Source organism: Manihot esculenta, chromosome 15 (assembly GCF_001659605.2).
Source record: "Manihot esculenta cultivar AM560-2 chromosome 15, M.esculenta_v8, whole genome shotgun sequence".
Taxonomy (NCBI): domain Eukaryota; kingdom Viridiplantae; phylum Streptophyta; class Magnoliopsida; order Malpighiales; family Euphorbiaceae; genus Manihot; species Manihot esculenta.
In genome coordinates, this window is record NC_035175.2 from 10,194,819 (window position 1) to 10,219,173 (window position 24,355).

At 35.4% G+C, this 24,355-nt stretch overlaps 2 protein-coding genes across 7 annotated transcripts; both read right to left on the reverse strand.

Moving 5' to 3' along the window:
• Nucleotides 1-307: 307 nt before the first annotated feature.
• On the reverse strand, nucleotides 308-18,942 carry LOC110600718 (ATP-dependent DNA helicase homolog RECG, chloroplastic). Of its 6 annotated transcripts, XR_006348670.1 has the most exons (19): nucleotides 18,760-18,925; nucleotides 18,528-18,625; nucleotides 17,459-17,541; nucleotides 17,237-17,369; nucleotides 16,456-17,079; nucleotides 16,252-16,364; nucleotides 15,037-15,265; nucleotides 12,997-13,160; nucleotides 11,588-11,669; nucleotides 10,257-10,346; nucleotides 7,406-7,639; nucleotides 6,320-6,391; nucleotides 5,952-6,104; nucleotides 5,716-5,859; nucleotides 4,835-4,993; nucleotides 4,343-4,426; nucleotides 2,544-3,116; nucleotides 524-709; nucleotides 308-399 (listed from the first exon to the last, which is right to left on the reverse strand). XR_006348670.1 is itself a non-coding variant. In XM_021737563.2 (18 exons), exons 2-18 carry the CDS (start codon nucleotides 18,563-18,565, stop codon nucleotides 617-619), a joined length of 3,057 nt encoding a protein of 1,018 aa, XP_021593255.1. In that variant the 5' UTR covers nucleotides 18,566-18,625; nucleotides 18,760-18,942; the 3' UTR covers nucleotides 370-616. The 6 variants fall into 6 exon arrangements, 5 of the variants coding, with proteins under 5 accessions (XP_021593255.1, XP_021593254.1, XP_021593256.1 ...); XM_021737563.2 differs by having other exon boundaries at nucleotides 370-709; nucleotides 18,539-18,625; nucleotides 18,760-18,942; XM_021737562.2 differs by having other exon boundaries at nucleotides 370-709.
• Nucleotides 18,943-20,511: 1,569 nt separating this feature from the next.
• Nucleotides 20,512-22,286, reverse strand: LOC110600720 (serine carboxypeptidase-like 50). The gene has a single exon (XM_021737569.2). The coding sequence runs from the start codon at nucleotides 22,145-22,147 to the stop codon at nucleotides 20,771-20,773; it is 1,377 nt and encodes a 458-aa protein (XP_021593261.1). The 5' UTR covers nucleotides 22,148-22,286; the 3' UTR covers nucleotides 20,512-20,770.
• Between the last annotated feature and the right edge of the window lie 2,069 nt (nucleotides 22,287-24,355).

Consider the following 24,355-nt stretch of genomic DNA (forward strand, 5'->3'; position numbering starts at 1 on the left):
TATAAAATAAAAATAAATGTGTTAAAATACCTAGGGCTGATGAAGAATCGAGTATTTTCGACAATGATCGAGTTTAAACTTAAAAATTAATACATATGATAGATTCAAGTTAAATTTGAATTCCACGTATTTAAATACCTGTTATCCAAATCTTTTTATATAAATAAATAATTAAATATAAATAATATTTTTTGTGATAATATTTATATGTTTAATTTATTAAAAAAATAAATTATTAATCCAATGGGTAATTTTCTTTGGATACCTACGTTTCTATCCCAAACCATTCCTGAAATCTAATGCCTGATAGCCTAATACCTGGAATAATACAGCTATGCTATCGCACAGCTTAGTCAATTCCGAACTCTGTGAGAAACCATCACTGCTGTAGTTGTTGAACTGAAATCAAGGAAGGTTCCTACTATGACCAAAACATTTACATGGAAGCACAAACACATGAACTACAATTGCTAAACTAAAGTAATTAATTTTTCCACCGAAAGAGAGAATATACAAAACTGACCAAGATTTGAGGGGGATTGCAAAAGCTTTGACCTTTATGCAACAGCAGGCATTCTCTTGCACACGAACATGGAATTCTGTCATGGCTATAATCTCAATCTCCAAGAAGACAAAGTGGTTGCCTCATGCTAAGCTCTGCCTTCAATGCTGGAAATCGCTCCAAATCATGAGAATCACCTAGAACTTTCTGCATTTACACAAACAACTCTATCATACAAAAGGCCACATCAACTGAATTAATCATTATTATCATCGCACAGCCAAGCCATGAATTCCAAAATAAGTCTAATGCTTTTATCTAATCCAACAACAAGAATATTGCTTTCAAAGATGACAGAAAAGTAAGGCATTTCATCACCACCCACTCCCAGTTTGCATCCATAGATAGCATCAGAATGACAGAGTCTTGACTAAATTTATAAGCTAATTCACACATAAGATGCCAGACCACGATGCTTCTGTTGTGTTAACACCAGACAAAGTGACTGCTAATACACAATCAAATTGTTGCCTCCCCTGACAATAAATAAACATCATTTATAGAAACATAGTTATTAAAGGCGTACTGAGGTGTAAAAGGGTCTAGGGAGGCCTGCTTCAAGCGACGTGAAGCACATAGAAAATAAAAATAAGGACGGAATGCAAGCACCATTAAGAATCATCATAACAATAACATACAACATTTTAATATTCTAGAACTTACGTTTGATATCCAAACATAAAAATAGAGATGTTTAAAAGTGCTAAGTAAATACAAATTCTTTTAAATTAATAATTACTAAATTGCAACAAAGCCTAAAACAACTAAAAGACTACTACTCATCAAGGGTAACATGGTCTCTATGTCCATCTTCCTTTTCATAACTTCCTAACAATGTAAGGCGACAGAGTCTTCTATTGACTTAGGTGAAAGGCGAGGCAATGCCCTTTTGAAAAGAGGAGTGCCCAAGGCTTTGTGACAGGCACGTTACCTAAAGTTAGCGAAAAGGAGGTGTGTTTTAAGAAAATGAGCCCGGACTAATTCACTCTCCAAAGCTAGCTCAAAAGAGGATTATTCAAGGCTTTATAAAGAGCGTATTACCTCTATCCCAAATAAATGTGAAAATGAAAAACTGCCTCACGCCAAAACCAAACACTTGGAGTGTAAACACTTATAGGGGGGCCAATATTAGGGAAGATTTGATACCATCTTAAGAAAATGGACCGGGTCTAACTCACTCTCGAAAGCTAGCTCAATGGGCAAGGAATGCCAAAAGCTTCATCCCAAATCAATGTGAGAATTTAATGGTGTGTATCAGCCTATGGTAAGCCCACTTATAAAGTAGGTTGAATGATGGAGATTTGACCTTCACAATATTTGCAAAAAAGAACACATCAAGCGTAAATGTATCAAAGGCACACCTAGACGTGCTTTGGCCACAAGGTGCCCCCCTGAGTGACATCATCCTCCCTTGTGTGTTACGGGTGCTAGGCTATGAGACTATTGCATGCTCAGCCTGAGGCATGCCTCAGCCATGATAGGAAACAAGATTTTCCATAAAGGAGATAATAAATTTCTCCAAAAATTGTTCACATATTTAGGCCTTAGTAGACCATCTGAATTCTACATATTCTGATACTTGTCATGAATCCATCTCTGGATTTTAATGTTATGGTCTAGAGTTTCCTATGTTTTTTCCAGCAAGTCTGATTAACGCGAAATTGGCATATTATATACTTGAGAGAAGAAAAGAAAATCCAACCTCAGCCCTGCATCTCTGGCTTGGTTTTTGTTTCATGCTAATGAATGTCTTTACCAATGAGCCTATTACAACACTCACTGAATAACCTCTGAAACATGCACTTAGGGTATGCGAACTATGGCAAGCACAGGCAAACCAGTAAAAATATCAATAGTGGAAAATTTTATGTGGCATCAAAAAAAACTGCTAAAACAACTGAATACTAATACATGGGAAGATGCATTGAAAATGGTTTGAGAAAATTTTCAAACAAGAATTTGAAGAAAATGATAAATTTACCAGAGCAGCAGTATGTGCTTCTTGCAAAATATTCCCATCTATCTCCAACCTTGCAATAGGAAACTCTGGAAGGTGTCCTGATTGCCTTTTGCCAAGCAAATCACCAGGTCCACGTAAAAGAAGATCAGCATTTGCCAAGTAGAAACCATCTGATGACTTCTCCAGCACCTTTAAACGGTTAAGGCTACTGGCTGTTGATGCTAATAATATACATTTGGATTTCCTTGCTCCACGTCCAACTCGTCCTCTGAGTTGGTGCAGTTGAGCAATTCCAAACCTCTCAGCATTCATAACAACCATCATGGATGCATCTGGAACATCAACACCGACCTCAATTACTTGGGTGGAAAGGAGTATGCGTGTTTCCCCAGATCTAAATCGTCTCAGTGCTTCATCTTTTTCATCACTCTTCATTCTACCATGTAACAGCCCACAGTTGTAACCTTGAAACCTATCTGATATAACTTCAAGATCAGCAGAAGCAGCACGAAGCTGAGGCAGTTGCTCAGATTGTTCAATGACTGGATACACAAGATACACTCTTCCCCCTGTTTCTAATTCATCTAGCATCATCTGGCATAATTGATATCCTCAGCATTGATTGATGTTCAGTGAGTGAGAGAGAGAGAGAGAGAAGTAATAGGCAACTTTACCATTTCTACACATATAATATTATCATTTTTATATTTTAAAGATCCAATAAAGCCACACAAGAAACCATGCATATGTAGCAAGCACATATGTTCCAAAAGGACAATAACTTACTATTGTAGAAAAATAAAGTAGAAAATAAATATCTATTATAGTTTACTCGGAAGAACGCTATGTCAATAATTCTCCTCTTTCTCCCAGAGATTAGAATAAAATCATAAAATGGTGTAGTTGACAGGATTAATAATAAATTAAAGGAAAGACCACCTATAATGGATTGACCATATCAAATATAAACCTATTGATTCATTGATGTGGAGAAGTGGGTGGATCAAAGTGAGAGCATGTGTGGAAGAAAGGACAAAGTAGATGTTGGTTAAATGTTAAAATCTAAATTAATATAACAGCACCTATGAAACAATTGTCCCTAAGCAGAGAAGAACAAGGAAAAATATTCATGAAACTGTACCATCAATTTTGGTACTGAAGTTTAATTGACTAACTTGAGCTAAAAAGCTTTTGACCTCCAAAAGGAATGTATCGTGACTTTGAATAAAGAAACAGAGTTACGCTACTACAGGGTAGTTGTCATTGTTTAACTTTCACACTCACAAAACCAAAAAGTGGAGCCTGACGCATTCAGGAAAACTGCTCAGGCAGTATTGGCATACTATTGGGAAAGAAAAATCAAGAATAGTAATTAAAATTTTAAAGTTAATTGAGTGTTTGGTAACTAGAATAGAAGAATGGGAATGAGAAATCAGGAAAAAGTTATTCAGTACTTGATTGCCATTTCAAAAGGGTGTCAATGTCAAATACTAAAATCAGGGTGTGTTATTCCGTTCCTTGTTCTTGATAACCAGATAATGATGATTCGAATGTAGAGAGCCCTACTAGTACCCTCACTATCAAAACAGTCATGCTTAGCTCATTTGCCAGTAACCAGTGGTGAAACACTTTCCTTGTATTTTAGGATATCAAGGGCCTCAACCCCTGCATCCCTCCTCCACCATGACATAAGAACAAAAAAGAAGAAAAGAAAAAGAAAATCAACAACAGCAACAGACAATAAAAATAATAATAATAATAAAGAAAAACAGAGACAGAAATAGATGTGAAGTAATTAGGACGGTTGACAAGACCAATACCTTGTACGCCTCCTCAAAGCCCTGGCTATTTCCTATGATGCAGCATGTTTCAACTGGAATTCTTCCTGGAGGCAAGTCAGTTATCTGTGATACAGAAATCCCAGAATAAGACAATGTCAATTATATTCAATAGTAAATATTCAAGAAGCGTGACAGTCAGATGCACAACCCAATTTATTTGGGAATAAAAGCTAAAATTTCTCATGTTGAGAATCTTAGCTATAAGAGAAGTCCTAATCCCACAAATCTCCTTTTACCTGATCGAGTAAGCAGACGGTGGTTCCCTGTTTAGTCACTCTTTGTACATAACCAAATAAATATTCAATTGTCCAAATAGCCAAAGCAAGAGAAAGACTCGAACCCCCTTTTCTTTTTACTTTTTTTCACAATATCTGCAGACTTACAGATAAGTATAATGAACTGCTCTCTTTTTTTTTTTGGCATGACTATTATATACCACGCTAAAAACTAGAGGTGCAAAACTTTCCGTACTTGTGTCAGGGACATGTCCCCATACAAGGCCAATGCAAGCGTCCTTGGAATGGGAGTGGCTGACATAGCAAGAACATGTGGGGCCATATTGCCATCACTCTTTGAGGGCCCGTCGGAACTGGCTGCTGCTATTCTTGAACTTAAAGAGCTATAATATAACTGCAGGAATCAAACATGTCCGTCACTTAAACATGCTAAATACTGGCAGAAAGATAATGAAGCCACAAATTGCAAGGTTCCCAGCATTAATTCAGGCTAAAAATTTAAAGATAGAAAAATATCCACTGCACAAATTACTAGTAGAAGCATTTACTGAATCCAATTATTCAGTTTGTTCAGCTGAGCATCAAAAGAACTTTCACTCAATGTCCATCATCGCTTTTTCCACATCATACACCCAAAGCCCACAAATGATAGAGAGTTCCACATGAGGCTACGGTTGACCATATGCTACAATTAGTTTTCAATATGATTGGAAAATCGAGACCTCACATCCTTTGTACCATCTAACCTTATTTATTTTAAAACCACAAAAGGACCCTAACATTTCTGAACAAGTCCAATTCTCAACCAAAGCCCAAAGGTGATTCTAATGGCCCATGCAAAGATATAAGACTAGACATGCCCACAACTATTTTTGGAGTTAAAAGAAGTTGAACTCCAAAGGAAATTATGAATAAACTAATTTGAAGACTTAAAAACCAATCAAAGTACCATGTAATATGAGATTTGTTCTCCTGAAGCACTAAACCCAGCAGCAGATGCCAGGAAGAAAAATGAAAATGATTGCAACAGCAAAAAAAGCAAAATTCTAGTATTCACTTAATTAAATATTCCCCAGAAAAAGTTATCAGGCTGAGGCAAGTAGAGGAGCAGACAACCTTACTGTTAAACCTTCCTCTCTGGATCACACCAAAGCGGTGTTGCTCATCCACGACAGCTATACGTAAAGCAGAGAACTCTACATTTTCAGATATTAAACTGTGGGTTCCAATGACCATGGAAATTTCTCCTGCTTGGAGACCCTGTCATCCAATTACATAAACTAAGCAGATTACTTAATCTCAAATGTTATTAATATTAACAATAGAGCAAAGGACAAAGTAAAAATGCATGCCTTACGAATCACGCGTGACTGTTTCAATGGCGTTGAACCTGTTAGTAGAGCAATGGAGGGTTTGGGTTGATGTTCCTCCATAGCCTCTAGCAAATTAAGCAAGTGCTCATAATGCTGTACCGCAAGCAACTCCGTTGGAACCATGAAAGCTGCCTACATACAGAGAATTCAACCATAATGTTCATTACATCCTAAATCTATATACAAACAAAGGATAAAACAATCAAAAGCAGCACAAAAATTGGGAAGAATCTACTCTGTAAAAACAAATTGTAAAGCCATAATTATTAATTCGATCTGAGAAAATACTTTGACATTGGCAGTTTGTGTAACCAGAAAAACGACATATATATTCACAAAGTGACGACCTGATAACCAGAGCCAATAACTTCCATACATGCCAAAAAAGCGACCACTGTTTTCCCACATCCAACATCACCCTGAAATTGAGAATTTGAAAGTTAGAAAAATGCCATCAAATTCACCAAAGTCTTTAATATCCAATTATTCAGTTCTTTACTTCTGTACTTGAAAGTTTTTCTAAACAAAACACTGATAGAATCAATTATTTCTCCATCACAATCATTTCCTCCAAGAAAGAAAAGGCAATTTTCATAATCTCTTCACTTTTCTCAAACAGCCTCCCAACCATCAAGTACTTTTTATTTGCTTAGGTTTTCAGCTGAAGATTGTCATTTATTGCAGCATTGCTGAAATGTCAATAACAGAGATAAGGGCACGGAAAAAGGCATTTGAGCCACTTGTTTATTAGGCAGATAAAACGAAACAAGGTATACAGTCATTCAATCATTGCATACAATGTGGTTTTATCTTTAAGGTATTCATTTTAACAAAATGAAAATATATCCTAAAAGTGTTGCAAAGGTTACATGAAACCATAAATTAACTGTTTTTCTTCGATATTTCTTACTATAATTACTTACAGGAAACACAAGTCTCAGAAGGAAATACCACTAGCAGAAGAAATAAAATTTCTCATTAATAGAATATGCTGGTTTAGTTGAGAATATGTAATGTAGATATATCTTCACATGAGGAAAGAAGCCATTAAAGGAGAAAAAATAGATGGAATAACTAAATCCAAGCAAATATATTGTACACTAAGCGTGGGGTTTCTATTGCGCAAATTGATAGTGATGATACTGTGTCCTCTCTTGCAAAGCATTATACATGGATAGAGAAGGAGAAGGGGCAGGAGCATTCATGCTAAAATTTGATCCTAAACAGAAATTTATTAGTTGTAGCATATTTTCAATGATAAACTCCAATTGCTAGAGAAAAAAGTGTGTTTGGACAATGGCAAAATGGCAGCAATAACTTGGACACTCGTGCAAGTTCAGCACCACAATATGAACCTCAAAGCAATTACAGACAAATTATTTACTGCAAAGATAAAACAATCAGAGCATTACTGTATAAATATAATCCACAACCTGCAGAAGTCGGTTCATAGGAACTGGTCGTTTTAGATCCCTTATAATCTCTGAAACAGCACTTAGCTGACTAGAAGTAAGGGAATATGGAAGGGACTTCAATAATTTCTTGGTGAGACTGCACCAATTTTCCATGCACATAGCATTTAATTCAGGTTTTCTGTACTTGTCAAGTAATCCATCTTTTTCCATTTGTGTAGCAAGACCTTCAAGCATTTGGAATAGCCGTCCCAACTACACACAGAAATATACTTAAAATCCATAAGTTATCATTCATTTTTGTAAAGCCTAAAAGACAAGCGGCATAACCAACTAACATGTGGAATCAACATATGAAGTTAAATAAATAAAATAAAATAAAAATTAAAAACTAAAAAAAAAAAAACTCTTCAAGTAAAATATTAATTTCCTAACCAACAAACATGATTTATAGAAATTGAGTAACCTTCAAGTAACATAGTAATTTCCTAACCATCTAAGTTCCCATCTGCCAACTCAAACAATTCCACCTCCTTCATGAAGATGAATCAGATCTATAAAGAGCTGGCATACGGGAACTTACATGGCATAGACGACTCTTATGCCAAACGATCTCACTTCTTTAGGAATGTTGTGGTCTCAAATTACAATACTACTATTAAGGAAGATTTGCATGGAGTCTACAAGTCTTAGGCTCCTTGGTTTATTGCTTGAATACAACGAGTACATCAACATGAAAAACCATTATGAAGCTGTTGATCTTCATTCTGAGATCTCCAAGCTTTCATTTCACTTCACATTGTTTCCTGAGTGAATAAATGTGTGGGTACCTCCTCAAGCCAATATGGAGTAGACTGGCTTATTTGTGAGCTAACTAGGATTGCCATCAAAATTCAATGCTGTGGAGGATTACTACAATTATTGCCCAAAATGAGATTGTTTCCTCAGCATCCGTATGATGTGAACTATTGCACAAAGTTCAATTTAAAACGTAATTCTCAATCAATGGGGATGTTGGAGGGGAGCAGCACAGTAGTTCACTCATAATTTTATAATTACAAGTTAAATTTTATTTTTATTACTAAATTTTAGAAAATTTAATTTAATGGGACCCACATACTAGCAAGGTGATAAAAATAATTTTAATGTGCCACATCAGCTGATCAGCGTATTAATTGTGCTAGTTGTTGTAACATAAGTGCTGAAACCACAGGCCCTCATCTGCACGGGAAAAAAAACGCAGGCCTTGGGTGTTAAAATCGCGAAATCCTATGCTAATTTCTGCACTTTCCCCTAATATAAATGTACTTGCTGAATGGTCATTGCATACCATGATAAAATGCAATAGCATTAAGTTTGAAAAGAATCAGAAAGGGAAGTGTAGGGCTCTTTACAAAAAAATATGCACAAGGAAATAAATTAGTAACTTGGCTTAACTCATGAAGAAGAACCAGTGAAAATTTTAGTAAGGGAAATGAGAGAGTTACGAAATAAAAAGATTCCCTTAGTTAAAGTGTTGTGAAGTGTTGAATCCCACATCGGTTGTGGAAAGGGGTAATATGCCCCTTATATGGGCCATAGGCACTCCTCCCTTTGAACTAGCTTTTGGGGTGAGTTAGGCCTAACCCAATCCCCATCCGATGTTGGGCCTCTTATAAATATGTCAAAGCACCAGTAAAATTCTGGGCGTGAGCAGAAGTGTTGAATCCCACATCGGCTGTGGAAAGGAGTAATGAGCCCCTTATATGGGCCATAGGCACTCCTCCCCTTTGAGCTAACTTTTGGGGTGAGTTAAGTCTGGCCCAAATTTCACATGAAGAAATTACAAGGTAGAAGAAACTATGTAGAAGAGTGAAGAAGTGATAAAGCAACAATATCCACAATTATTCAAAGCAGGTAAAATTTCGAGAATAAAATTGCTTAAGAGGAAAGAGTGTAATATCCTCAAATCCATAGTTAAAAATAGTGACATCGCTGGGTATCAATTAGATTACTTCATTATTAGAACAAGTTGTATTACAGGAAGTGCTGGCTTACCCCGAGCTACTCAGGGGAGGTGCTAGTATAACTCTAAGTTAATTCAGTTACTAATAACTGAATCATAGAAAACTTAAATAAAGAAATGGATATATTCAAAAATAAAGTAGATAGCGTGATTAACGAGTCACCTTCGGAAGGTGCCTATGTGCTTAAGTTTTCCGACGTACTAATCCGACATGCTTAGCTAAGTGAAATGGACTTTAAAAGGTTAAAAGAATAATTTAGTAGATCAACTTATAAATATTGAGAGTTTAAAAATTAAATTGAAACATGCTAGAGAGTTTAATAAGTTAAAGTGTGAATATGAAAAATTTAAAGGCAATATTTAATTTTAGTCCTTCATTTTTTCATCCCTTTACTTAAACTCTCCATTTGCCGCCTAAATAAACATAAGAAAGATGACAAAACAAAGAAAAAGTGAGTTGTCTTCTTCCTTTGGCCAAAAATCACTCCAATAAAAAAATAAAAATTTTGCTTTTCCTTCTTCCACCAAATCCAATCCAATCTCTCACCAAATCAATTTCTTTCTGTAATTAAAATTCACCCTAAGATTAATATCTAAAGAAAGAGCCATATGTTGAAAGAAGAAAAGTTTAGAGTTTTATATGCAACAAGCTTGAAAATCAAAGGTGAGTATAGAAATATGTAGGAAATAGCATCTTTTCACTTTTTTTCATATGAAATCTATTGCAGAAATGGCAACGATATAAAGAGATGTAATGCAAATGACTGAAAATAGATTATAAGAACTTCATGATGGTATCCATGACTGAAAAAAATATATGACAAATTCCTCCACATCAAAAAATTGGCCGGAAAGTGCAATCATCACCTGTAGATAAAAGAACTCATCAAATATAAGTCTCCTACGAGCTAAATCAGCCTCCTGTGCATCCTTTGGTTGGTGAATGCCAACATAAGCCTATTCAAGAGCAAGAATTTCTTTAAAATGTGCAAGTAATGATGCAAAATGGAAGATCCATTTGCACACAAGGTATCAGTATTGCCTTATGAATGAAACTGCTGAAATTATAGTGTTTTAAAGAATTATCATAATTTACAATAGCTCAATCAGCAAAAGACTTGTAGATGTTACAAGAATAGAAGATGTATAGAAAAAAGAATTTAAGCTTCAAAGCTACAAATCCAAAAATTCAACATAAGCAATGACTCAAGAGAAAGTTGAAATATGTGACCTTGCCATGACACCTCAAAATTACAATATTCCCAACCATTTCTTGCTGAGAAGCGATAAGCCCTTAAACACCACAAAAAAAAGGAGTGCATCAAGTGTCATGCACCATGAAATTTCATAAAGGTGGTAGAAACTAAATATGGTGGGGAAAAGACCACGAAAGTAGGCTCCTCAAACCACCCCCCCCCCCCAAAAAAAAAAAAAAAAAAATCCTAAATGTCCTAGAAAGTGCTCAAATTTCAGTTCCCAAGAAGTTCCTCAGTTGATAATAAGGTACAGCCTCCCTTTAAAATTACTACCTTTTTCGTCAAGTGTCAAGCTTGCACAGTGCAACAACTCAACAACTGTTTTAGGAATAACCCAATAAGTATAAAAACCAAAAAAAAAAGAGAGAGAGAGACAGAGAAAGCAGCAAAGGGAACACATGCTTCAGGATATCACAGAATCAAAAGACAAAGAAGTAAGGACATGGCCTTGAATAGTCGATTAATGGGAACCCTCTGGCACAAGATAGTTCTTTTCCATAAAATAAAAATATATTTTGCTGGTCCAATCTTCTAACTCCACATGCATAATGAAAATCAGATCCAAATGCAAATGCACAAGACTATGCTTCCATGGTAGATTCAAAGAGTGACAGCATTTGCAGTTCCATTGTAACAATGTTTTTTCTTTAATATATATTTTTTTTCTTTTATCTCACAACCAATACAGTCACACCAAACAACCCAGACATAATAAGAATTTCAAATTCAAAACACAACATTAATCTTCAATGAATCATTTAAGTCTAGCCATGCTTTCCCCTCAGTGCTACAGCCAGCCTCATAAACTATTAGGCACGGAACCAAAAAAAATCACTATTTGAGTTGAATGATTGAAGAAAATAGTGTGCACCTGAAAATCTTGAATAATAAATTAAATAAGTTGATAAATTAAAAATTTTAGAGATAGATTAAATTCCTCACATCATGAAGATGTAACAGCCCAAATTCCTGAGTGATTTCTTTTGGAAGTGGATCAACATCAAGAGCCAAGGCTTGTACAGCTCTGTAAGACAAAAAAACAAGTCTCAATTATTCTTGTGTAAGCCCAAATCTAGACACAAAAACCCTAAATTGTAGAAAAAATAACAATCACAAGTACACGCTCCAAGAGATTCATTTACAGGATGAGGATATAGAACATATGGTTACCAAATTACGTGAGTCACTCAATAAGAGCAAACACAAACAGCCAAAGCATCAAGCTTTTCAGGTCAGTTAGGCAAACTACAGGAAAAATGGGTCTCAAGCCCAATTACAAAAGTTTTGGTGCTAGCTACTAATAGAAATTAGAACTTAGACCATGGAACAAATGACACAAGTGTTCACATGACCAGGAGAAGAACCCAGTTTTTTGCATCTAACTTAAAGAAGCACAATGATGAATGGACAGAATTCTTCATTTGGACAAAGAGATGAATCCTATAGTTCCCACAAACACAAGAGCAGCAGATATAAAACAAAAAAAAGCAAACAAAAAGGAGAATTCTCAAGAGAAAGTTGCATCAGCAGATAATGCCAACTAAAACATAAAGGACAAAAAAAAATAGGAAGGGATCACTTTCTTGTCTGCTAAGACAAAAATTCTTAAAAGGAGAAGAAATGATGTGAAGAACTTTGGAGCTAAAACAAGAGGAAACAACTCAGGGAAGGAAGGAGGACCTAAAGTGCATAAATCAACAGCAGAACAAGCCTCCACGTGCCTTAGGGCATGCCCAAGCAGACCAGAACACACTCCAGGGCGTGTCTAAGGCTGGGAGCTTACACACCTTAGAGCATGCTCCAAGAAGCCCTACATGCCCAAGGGCGTGTATCTCTTGGGTCAGCTATGAAAGTCAGGTTTAACAGCCAAAACACGTTAATTACATCTCCAGGTGGGTCCCAAACAATCTTAACATGATCTGACCTACTTGGGAAGAGTTTTTACCTTCCAAATTAGATTATTTTATGTTTCCTTATCCAATTAAGATTAGTTATTTAAATTTCCTGTTTCAATTAGGATTTAGTTTTCCTATTTAGTTTAGATATTTCTATTTATATTTTAGTTTATCTAAAGTTCCAAAACACTAGTTATGTATTCCCTTTAGGATTAGGAGATTAAAACTCAATAAGCCTCAAACACGTGTAATTTCAGTTTTCAGATTTTGATTGATATAAATTTCTTGTGGAGTTTCTCTTAATTTTCGCTCATGTGAGAGTGTGTTTTATCTTTGTGAGCTTCACACTGTGTCAAGATACAATTAATCCCAGACCCAGATTTAGCAAATCTGAAGAGGTGATGGCAGTGTTATGATATTACATCCAGACTACTGAAAACAAAATAAAGCACAAACCTTGCAATAATGTCCCTAAGAAAATTAGGCTTCAAGCCTCCTTTTGAAGGGTATATAGGATATGGCCTCCCTTCTGGACACAGAGATGAATCCTCACCATCTTTTAGCACATCAATACTATATTCCCTCATTTCATAGTGATCTTTGGTACTCATGCTCCTGACCTGCAATCAAAACAGCACCCAATCATCGAGTCTTGAAATGCTCAGACAGATGACAATTTAAGGAAGACTAGTAAACATGCATAACATCAATTGTACTTCACTGCATGTATGCAAAATTTACCCCTCAAGAAGAGTCAATTACACTACATCATATCTATGTGGACTATGAAGGGAAGAAAAGCTGCCGAAAAAGTGTTGTGTACTCACATCTCAGTATTGTCATTAAGCATGTGATAGAAGGATAATCATTGAAGATGCATACCTTAGACAATTGTTCCCTTAAATGTCTAGTCTATAAAAAATAATAAAGTTGGCCTATAGAGAAAAATTGGACCTCTATGGGAGCATTGAACTTCTTATAATGAATGAATTTAATTGCTTAATAAAACATGCCCATGTTATTTAATCGCTTAATAGAGCAAGCCCACATTTATGGAGGGTACAAAAAATTGGAAACCAGGAAGGACCCTAACAAGTCAAAATTCTATAACTAACATATGTGCGTTGAACTGTTTTTTTTCTTGATGTTTTCATCTCTATTTCATTCATATAACTTCTATCTAGACAAAAGAATAACAATTTTTACTTAAAAATTTCTAAGAATTCATCTATAGTTGGTGCAAAGATGCTACATACTTTCAAATTGCATACTGTAAAATGAAAAGGTCTAATTGCCACCACATTCATCATGCTAGAATATCAGCCAGATAATGTCACATTTATGAATTAACCATTACTAATAAGACATTAACCAAAATACCAATAAGAGCGGCTATTCAAAATGAAAGAGAAATTTCTTTTCTATTCTGGGATTCCTATTACTTGCCAAGTACTTTGAAATATTCCTATTTAGAAATCTAGAATTTATCATTAGTTCTCGAATTTATAGCTCCCAATACCAATTGGAAAAAGAAAAATATTTTAAGCCTTCTCATGTAACCTAACAATTCTCCCAAGCTTTTGTGTAACAGAATTATGAGACTCAAGCTGAGTGTTATTAGAGAATAGATTGACGTGTGATCACTTATTCTCTTTCTTCTTTAACCCCTAAAGTGTTTCAGTTATATCCACAGCATTGTAAACAGACACACAACCCTTTCTCTTCCTCACTCCAATCAGCAACAAAACTCATTCTTCCATTACCACAAAACTCCTCCACAAAATCCTTACACTGTCTTAAAAGTAGACCTCCCCACCCTGTATCTCAGTTTTAAGTTGCAGCCAAGAAATTCCTGCAACATGGTTCTGTCATCCTAGGATGTGAAACAACTAGTTTTTGGCTCAAACATTATTTAATCCAAATTTCAATAGAGTCTACAAACTGAAAGCCCAATTCCCTTACTTTTAAATCTAAACCTCCTACACAACCAAAGTCCAATCCATCATATAGTATTCATAGGCAGATCTTAAATCTAACCCAAATCATGGATACAATGACCTTCCAAACAACAGGCAAATTAAACTTGCATTTATATAAAAAATGTCAATTACTGCCAGATCAGATTCAAGGACTAGATAATCAGGAATATTTTGTCTTTATCTATAACCCAACCACAATAGCAGAATTTACCAGTAGTGGTAGTGCTCAAATTTTCAAGCAGCAACATTGAAAAGAAGAAAATTGTGAAGGGCATAACTCAAGAAACAAGGAGAATACTAAAGAGAGAGAGAGAGATAAAAAAGAGCAGTGGAAGAAGCCAAAACATAAAAAAACTGAGGAGAAATGGAGGAAAAAACTAAATAACCATTAATTATTGTGAGAAAATTTTTCCCTACCTCAAGTTACTGACTACCTATGAAATGTTTCAACTTTAGAATAAACAAGCATAAGACCAAGAGCAAATAAAGCATACAAAAATGGATAGGACATGCTCACCTTACCACTGACACAAACAATATCTCCCAGTTTATGCTTGTTTTGAAGAATTCTGAGAAAAGGTTGACTAGTGAAGCGAGTGCCACGAAAAAATTGCTTGAGGTGTAAATAAATGGTTTTCTTTCCAGCACTATCAACGTCATCGATGGTGTGTTGAGATTCATCACCTGCAACCTCACAGCCCACAACCACCTCAAGAAATGAAAAGGAATAACTAGCTCTAACTCCCCTACAACAGAAATGGTATGTCATCAATAGCAAAGCATATGTTTTCTACTTACGGTTAATTATATTAGTGGTTACTGCATGTTCAAATATAAACACTTGCACATACATAAAGCTCATACATACATGAATTGCAAATGTCTATGTTGAAATATTGCTTCTACAAGAAAAGATACATAAATAAATAAATGATGGTCAAGAAACTAAACAATAATGATAGGCAAGACTTAAACTCTTTCATCTAAATATTTTCATATCATATGTTGAAAATAATAATGTGCTTAAGAAACAAGTCTACGACTTTGATTCCTAGCACTAGAAAACAAGAAAGCTGTACAAGGAACATAAAATCTGATTCAAACTCAGGAACAGCTAACTGGAAATAAAGTCACATGATACCCAACTACAAATCAAAATCCTAAGTTCCCTAGCAAATAATGCATAAGCTACACTGCAATATTTCCATCATCTCCCTTTAACTAGCTTATTATACATAACCCTAACCAAATAATGAGAACATTATTCTCACCTCAAATAGAGTGCTGTTAGCAGACAGCATGGAAATTCTGATAAATTATTGCAAATCAATTATCCAAGAGTCAGATTCAAAGACATTACTGAAGTCTATAACTATTAACTATATCAAACTACTGATCCAAAAGGAACATCCAAACAATTAAAGCTTGGGAAAGGTTTAGGGTTTAGGGTTTAGGGTTTAGGCAGTCTAAGGTTCAGATCCCACTGGGATTGGGGTGGAGCAGTTAAGAATAAGATGGCTGTGGCCCCCCATCCTGTAACTCAGAAAAGGACCAGAACAAGAAAATCAAAGTTCACTCTTTGCAGAACCTAATAAAATAGTAAGGAAGTGCTAGGGAACTTTGAAAATATAAACAAAAAAAAAATCACTATGGCCCTGCAAAACTTGTGTAACCTTTTATTCATAAAAAAAACAATGGTATTCAAAATTTTCAGGGAACAATGTCTAAATACCTAGAAGATAAAATTCTCCCAACAGAAATCAAGTACTGCCCATCATCAATTCCAACTTGTGCATTTTGCAAATCAGCATAGGTTCGAGGGAAATGATTCAGCAGTTTCCGTAACTGCACAACACAACAGAGAGTACCCATGCTTTATTTCGTTATAAGAAACTGAAACGGAATTTTATATTCAAATAATCTCCAGCAGACCTACCGTGTGAAAACCACAATTTTCCAGCTGATGGCATTGTCTCTTACTTAATCCAGGAATGCAACTTATAGATGTATCAAGAAATGCATCACTTAGTAGTGAATCAGGCACCATTTGTTTAGAAGAATCCTCTATGCTGACTTTATGATCCAATTTCTCTTGCATTCCCAAAGTCACATCCTCCGAATATAATGTCCAATCATAAGCATTTTCCTCTTTTAATTCTTTTGAGATAAATGTATTTTCATCTCTGGACTCACTAATTACGCTTGCATTCACATTGCCTTTTTCTTCTAATATGGAAGAGTTCTCACTTGGACGGGTTCCTGAAGAAATCCCATGCTCAGAAAGGTCATCTGGATCAACCCATTTCTGACCCAGAGAATCTGAGGGAAATTCTTTATAACTTTCAGCTGATAAAAGGTTCTTCATTTCAGATTGCTGTGTAGTCTCATCATATAATTCTACAGGAGGAGAATTACCCAAAACAATAGAAGGAAATTTTTTACGTGCCAAGGAGACATCAAATTCCTCCACAGAATCCTTGAGATCCCAACCAGATTGCTTTTCTGCTTTTTCACTCTCAATTAACTCATGAAAACCATCATACTCCATCAGCACTGACACCTACAAAGAAGCAGACTGCAAGTTAAGGTTAAGGAATAACTAGAATAACAAGTTAAAGAAACATTTTGGAGCATTCAGGAAGCAACCCTCATATCCAAGAGGACCTTGGAGCACACAAGTGAAGCAAGCATCATATCCCTTTGCACACATAATTTACCTTAGTAAGAAACTTTGATTTATCAGATATGCTCGGCACATTATACTTATTTACTACATCCAGCAGCTTTTCTGCAAACTTATGCTTGGATCGAGAACACAATCTTGATATATTCAAGAGGTAATTAGTGAACCTACAACAAATATAGATGATTCAAATTAATAGAAATAATGCAATTTCCCTTCCTTTGTTAAGCAAGGAATTTACGGGTACCATAAGTACCTCATTTTTCTACTCAAAGTAGTTCGATATCCTCTTCCAAATTTGAAATAAATCCCACTTCTCAATTTTTCCCCGCTACTACACTGAAATAGAATCTTTAATCATTTCAGTCTCCAAGCTCAATTGAAGTGTTAAATACAAAACATAGGAATGCTAAATAACACAATAAAAATGTTAACCATAACTGTGATTCAAAATACTACGTTTTACAAGCTTATGTGCAAGAAATTCTTTAGTGAACTGTTGAAATCAACTATAAACAAAGAGACTTGGTGTTGTCGGCAGACTTGGTGTCTAATAGAGCTGAATGACAATAAAATAAACGATCCATATAGCCGACTCCAACAAGTTTGGAATTAAGGTTTAGTTGTTGTTGCTGTACTAACAAAGAACTGAACAAAGAGATGTCAATGAGGCCATCATGCCGACATCATTTACATGAGGAGCATATTAATTACTAAGAAGATAAAAAATCAAAACAAATTTGTAGTGTAACATATTTCCCAGGTCATGCAAAGTCAATAAATTTACATTGAGCTTATCCCAAAGAATGTAGAATTAAAAAGGATGGACTTCAACTCAGGATGTCCTAACAACATCCTATATTCCTGTCCCTCCACATGCTCCAATTAAAAAAAAAGGAAGAAGAAGACGATGCTGATGGAGTAAGCTCATATGTTCTTCTCCTGCTTGGAAACTGTAAATGCTAGCCTTTGATGTTCTGGGCACACGATAAATCCGACATATGCAAGACATAGAACTACAGTATTTCATGAACAACTCCACAATGAATGGCACTTTCCTCCTCCTTTAAACACCTATAAGTCCAGAAGAAACCTCTCTTCTAAAACCAATATATACAGGCCATTTAAGAAAAATTGTCAAGAATTTCAAATAGATCCATCATGACGAAACTTTGCTCATAAAATTCCATAATAATAGACAAATTTCAGGCAAAAAAAGCAATGCAGACCAGAATAAGGAAGCACAAATAGCATTAATAAGAGAATTAACAAAATCCCAGAGTTATCAAATGTCCAAAGAAACGTTACTAGAATTTGATACACATATGGCACATGCCTGCACAGCTGATAGTGTCAGTGCCATGTGAAACTGAAAGAACCTTACAGGACAAGAAGGACATTCCCAAACGTATGTCCACAAAACCTGCAAAGCCAAAAATCGACTCAATTGGAAAAAAAAAAAATCCACCTTGCTTGCTGGGAAATAGTTCCTTTTCTTTTCTTTTCATGTGAAGCAGGAAAGATTGAAAATGGTAAGTGAAAGGAATTACGAAGTACCTTGTGTTCAAGACATCAAATCCCGATGTTTGTATTTGCGATACGAAGGAAGGAGCTAGCGTCGAAGAGCTCGACAGGGATGAAACGTCCGAGGAAGCCCAGTTCACGGTCACCTACGGCCCTGCCCAGTTAATTTCTCTGTTACGCAGCAGCAGATAACTTTTTTAAGGATTTTTTTCTTCTTTTACATTTACGAAAAAGTACTATTTGATAATAGAGTAAAACTCAATAATTAGCGTCTCCATTCTTTAACATTTTTAAATATTTATTAATTATTTATTTTATTAATTTTAACTGTTAAATTTATAAAAAAAAATTAAAATATTTTTAATATAAAATAATTAATTAATATATTATTTATTATATTATAATATAAATTAATAAATTTTTTAAAATTACATTAATTAATATTTTAACCGTTAAAATTTTAAAAATAATTAATTAATAAATTTTTTACAATTTTATACAATTTAATATATATTTTAAAATTAAGGACTGAATTTCTATAATATAAAAATTAAATAGTAAATCTTTTATAATTTATATTAAAGTGATCAAGCACTTGCATATGCTCACGTGCTTACCCTCGCTCCTTGCTAGTATTGTATAAGTGACATGCGGCAGAAGTGTCCTTAGGGTTTTCATCACAAACTGAATGAAGCAGAGCTGCGTCACAACCCTAGTCGCTGCTATTATAGGGGCGTCCAGTTCTAAATCTGTTCTGCACTTGTTTTCCTCAGATGAAATAGTTCTTCTCCCTCTTGAGAAAAGAGGCGAAATGGGGCTGGAACAAATTGGGGAGAGCAGTATAAATCTGTGGCTCCTGAAAGCCGATAGGTTCTCTACCGGATACCCTGCTTTTCCAGCCCCAGACATCAAAGATGGCATCATAGTACGGGTTTGATGCTCGATGAGTATTTCAGGGTGAGAAATTACTGGTACTTTGCCGAATCTCTCTTTTGAGTACTCATCTTCTCTCACAAGCCCGCCTCCAAACGCCATCACATGATCAAATTCTTCATTTTAAAAATTTTTAAGGGATTTTTCTTACTGTAATTGATTTGATTTGCTCGACTTGTTATTACCGATGAGGATAACTTTTGGACATGAACGGCAACAACAATGTTTGCGCTCCGTGTAGGGTTTTATCCTACATGGGTTGTTGGTCGTGATGAGGAATGTGCCAAAATGCTAATCTGAGGCTCTTTCCCCCTTTTTAGTTCTTGCAATAGCGAACCTTTTGTTTTACCATTTGACAGTTTTCATGCTCATTTGCATAAATTTGGTCGACAATTCTGTTTGAAGACATTTCTTGAAGTGCTCATTGGTGGTATTTTGCAGCTAACCTAGTGTAAGAAGTTACTGGGTTCTGATGTTGATTGTTCATCAATTTTAGGGATGTGTTATGAGATGTGGTGGTTCTGATAATTGAAATCGGAGAAGTGGAAAGAGCCTTTGCTTCCAAGGGTTGAGATATTCCGCCTTCCAAATGAAGAAAACATTGTGATGGTATTAATTTTTCCAAATTATTCTAGCGAGTCAAAATAATTCCTATAAAAGATTCAGCCTTTGAAACTGGCCGAGATAAAATCTTACTAAATGGAACTGTGGACATTGCAATTATATAGCTATTCTAATGAATCAAAGTAATTTCCATAAAAAGATTTATGGGGTAGGCCATTAAACGACGATGACCTCAACCTTGGAAACTAGTTGGAGATAGAACAGAAGGGTTCTGCAGGATGCTAAAAATGATCATCAGAAAGAAATTTCTTAGCTAGCACCAGTTTGGGCGGGTATCCTGACTGGTAGATGCTAAAAATTATGTTGCAATTATGTCTTGTAGATAACATAAATGAAAGAACAGTTGGCTAACAACAAGCATACTGTTGTCTTATTTATGAAATTTACTTCTCACTAGACCTTCCATCGCTTAAAAACACCACAATAATGTGAGTAAAATTTCAGATCTGTCTACCATCAACAGCAAGAGCTACAACATTCAGAATGACTACCTGGTGTCCGATGCAGAGACCCTTTTTTTCTCATAAGCAAAAACACCCTTATCCAAAACCCAATCCTCTATCATGGCCTGAGAATTTAATGCCTGGTCGGTAGGCACAAGATGGCCTGCTCCCAGTACCACAACATGGCTCAAGCTTCCCCATTTCTGCGCATACCCAGCAAGCTCTCCATTCACTTTCCATACTTTTCTCTCCGCAATCAGAAACCTCTTTATGCCCTCCCATTTCATTGTCCTCACCCACGCCTCAGTGGAAACCACACCGTCTCTCAAATCAAAATGCCCTTGATACAACAATACCTTGCTCTTCTTCACCAATAATTCCACCATATACTTGACACTCTTCATCACATCCTCTGATAGTGCTTCCCCCACTGCATCACTGCATTCATCGAAAACAATAGATTCATTTGCTCCTAATTTCCTCTTCACATCTGCTGATTGCAAGAATTTGGTGACTAAACCCGTCCTATAAGGCGCCTTCTTAGTAAAGTCATACAAGGTGGCCAACCCTGTCATGTTTTGCAGCAAATCCAAGGCCTCACTTCTTGCATTTGTTGCCTCACTCCAATTTCCCGTTTTGACAAACTCAACTGCCTTCCATTGGGCCTCCTCCAATTCACCCTTTTGCCTCTCATTGATAAAACCAGAAAAATATGCATTAACAGCATGAGTTTTCACTTGAGTTATTGGATCCGTTAACCCATTACCTATAGCCACACCTTTCAAATTCACTTGTTTACCCTCTGGCAACCTCATATTCTGCTTCAAAATGTAGTATCCAATTGCAGGAACATACTTACCTGCATAACTCTCACCAGTGATATAAAGTGGACGATTCTTGAAATCTGGGTCCAAACCAATAAACCCAGTGATCGCAGCAAAGAGATGCTTAGCAACAGAGTGTTGATCTCTTGGTATCTCTTCGGGTGTAGCAGCGAAGCTAAACCCAACTCCAATTGGATTATCAAGGAAAATAAGGCCAAAAATGCGGTTCCAAGAGCCTAAATTGCGTTCAAGAGAAAGATGTTGGATGTTTTCATTCTGAATATCAACCACACGATACGGACCTAGCTCAAAGAAGTTGCCTATCATGGAGGAGCAACCAGGGCCGCCCTGGAGCCAGATAAGAAGTGGGGTTTGTGAGAGAGGTAAACCTGGGCTTTGTGCTTCATAGAAGGTGTAGAAAATGGCTGAATTGGTATTGGGGTTGATGGGTAGGTAGCCGGATTTCGTTGGAAGAGCTTCACTGGGAAATGTAGAATTTGAATCAACGATGGTGAAGGATGATGAGGCCAAAGATTGGCAGAGGAAAGAGAAGATGAGGAGCTGCAAGAAGCAGGTCAATTTCGTGGTTGACTCCATTGTTCTGAATCGTAGGCTCTTGCGATTATGATATGGAAGTGCGCTATTTTTGCTAAGGTTGAGTGGTGCTTGGCAGCATCTAGAGCCAAAAGATTCTTGCGGCCTGATTGTCTCGTTGCAGGACTTCTTTAGAAAAAATCTGAAAGTTGGGTAAAGCTATTAACTATTAGATTAGAATATTATCTCCACGCACAAACAGAGCAACACACCCAAGCTACAGCCCATTTTATTTTATGCTGCATGAATGGAATAGTCAATTTTTTACGGCTCTTTTTATTAAAAAAAAATTGACAAATTAAAATATTGCAAGAAAAATGAGAATTAACTATTACTATGCAGTATATAGGCTTAGTTTTAAGTACACAGTATATGATATCGGGTCAAAGGATGCAGATTATAATACATTTACATGGTTTTAAGCAGTGAGCTTACCTTTAGGCTGGTTATATTTATCGGCTTTGAGCTGCTTTTTCTCGTATTTTAATCGTGTAACTGGCCTCTTGTATGTTATGGCTTCTAACCTTTGATTCAATAAACTTACATCATCTTCTGGCAAACAAAAAAAAAACTTCTAAAAAACCTAAATCTCGGCTAACTCAAAGAGTCTTAGCTGGATGGAGACAGCTCTACCCCATTAGTACCTAGTAAAATTTGTTCCGAGCTAAGAAAAGAAGCTATCTACAGAATCCAACAAGGCCAAGTCTGCCACTATAACTGTAGGAAATACGCAAAGTTCAAACCATCCAGCTACGGATATCCAACCTTTCTCACCATTAACTATAAGACAAGAGAAGATGAGGGCATTAGTAGTTGCAGTCTCAATTAGTTTATTTAGATGGAGGGATTTAAAAATTAATAGAACTAATTATGATGTATCTTCAAAAAATATAGAAATTTATTCATTCATATTAATAAATTTTAAAAAATAAATAATTATTTACCCTCTCTCTTTTCCTCCTCTGTTTTTTCTCTCTCTTTTTTTTATTTTTCCTCTTCTTTTTTTAATTTTTTTTTTCTCTTTTAAAAAGAAGACAATTTTTTTTCTTTTTTATTATTATTATTTTCTTTTTTTTATTTTTTAAAAGAGAAAAAGAAAGAGAATGATTATTTTATTTATGAGAAAAATAGTAAAAACCGTTTTAATAAATATAAAAAAAATAAAAGTATTTTAATATATTTTAGAAAATACAAATACTAAAAAATTAAATACTAAATAGCTTTACCCCTATTTTTATTAGGGTAATTTACGATTTAGTTCCTAGGTATTGCCATTATTAACAAGTCAGTCCTTGTATTTTCAGAAACCTATTAAAACGTCCTTATATTTTATTTCCGTCAACGAAATAGTCCTTCTGTTTATTTTTGCTGTTAAAAATATAGTAAAAGACTAAATTACCCCCAATTATTTTTCTCCTCCTCCTCCTTCCTTTTCTTCTTCATCAATTCTTCTTCCTTTTGCTTCTTCTTCTTCTGCTTCTTCTCCTTTTTCTTCTTCAGCTTCTGTTTTTTCTCCTTCTTCTTCTACTTCTTCTCCTTTTTCTTTTTTTGCTTCTTTTTCTTCTTTATCTTCTTCTTCTTCTTCTCATTCTTCTCCTTCTTCTTCTTCTTTTTCTTCTTTTTCTTCTTTCTCTCCTTCTTCTTCTTCTTCTCCTTCTTCTTCTTCTTCTTCTTTCTCTTCTTCTTCTTCTTCTTTTTCGGAGGAGGAGGAGGAGGAGGAGGAGGAGGAGGAGGAGGAGGAGGAGGAGGAGGAGGAGGAAAGAAAAGATAGGGACTATTTTGTTGATAAAAAGAAACAATAAGGATGTTTTAATAGATCTGAGAAAAGATAGGGACTATTTCGTTGACAAAAAAAAACAATAAGGACGTTTTAATATATTTCTAAAAATATAGGGAGAGACGATTTCGTTGACAGAAAGAAACGATGAGGAGGGACTATTTCGTTGACTTAAATAAACGATAAGGATGTTTTAATAGATGTGAGAAAAGATAGGGACTATTTCATTGATGGAAAAAATAATAAGGACGTTTTAATAGATATGAAAAAAGATAAAAATATTTTAATAGATTTTTAAAAATATAAGGACTAACTTGTTAATAATTACAATATACAATGACTAAATAAATGGTTTTATTTGAGGGTAAAATTGGATTTTAAAAATTTTCTCTCTCCTCCTTTATCTAATTTTAACGGAAAATAGGACGGAATGA

Excerpts from the sequence above, each read along its gene's own strand:
- LOC110600718 (XM_021737562.2), bottom strand. The coding sequence starts at position 18,602 with ATGTCCTTCTTGTCCTGTAAGGTTCTTTCAGTTTCACATGGCACTGAC. Across the intron at positions 16,365-16,455 it reads AAAATTGTGGTTTTCACACG|TTACGGAAACTGCTGAATCA; the intron begins GTAGGTCTGCTG and ends TGTGTTGTGCAG. Across the intron at positions 4,427-4,834 it reads GGGACATGTCCCTGACACAA|ATAACTGACTTGCCTCCAGG; the intron begins GTACGGAAAGTT and ends TCTGTATCACAG.
- LOC110600720 (XM_021737569.2), bottom strand. The coding sequence starts at position 22,147 with ATGGAGTCAACCACGAAATTGACCTGCTTCTTGCAGCTCCTCATCTTC.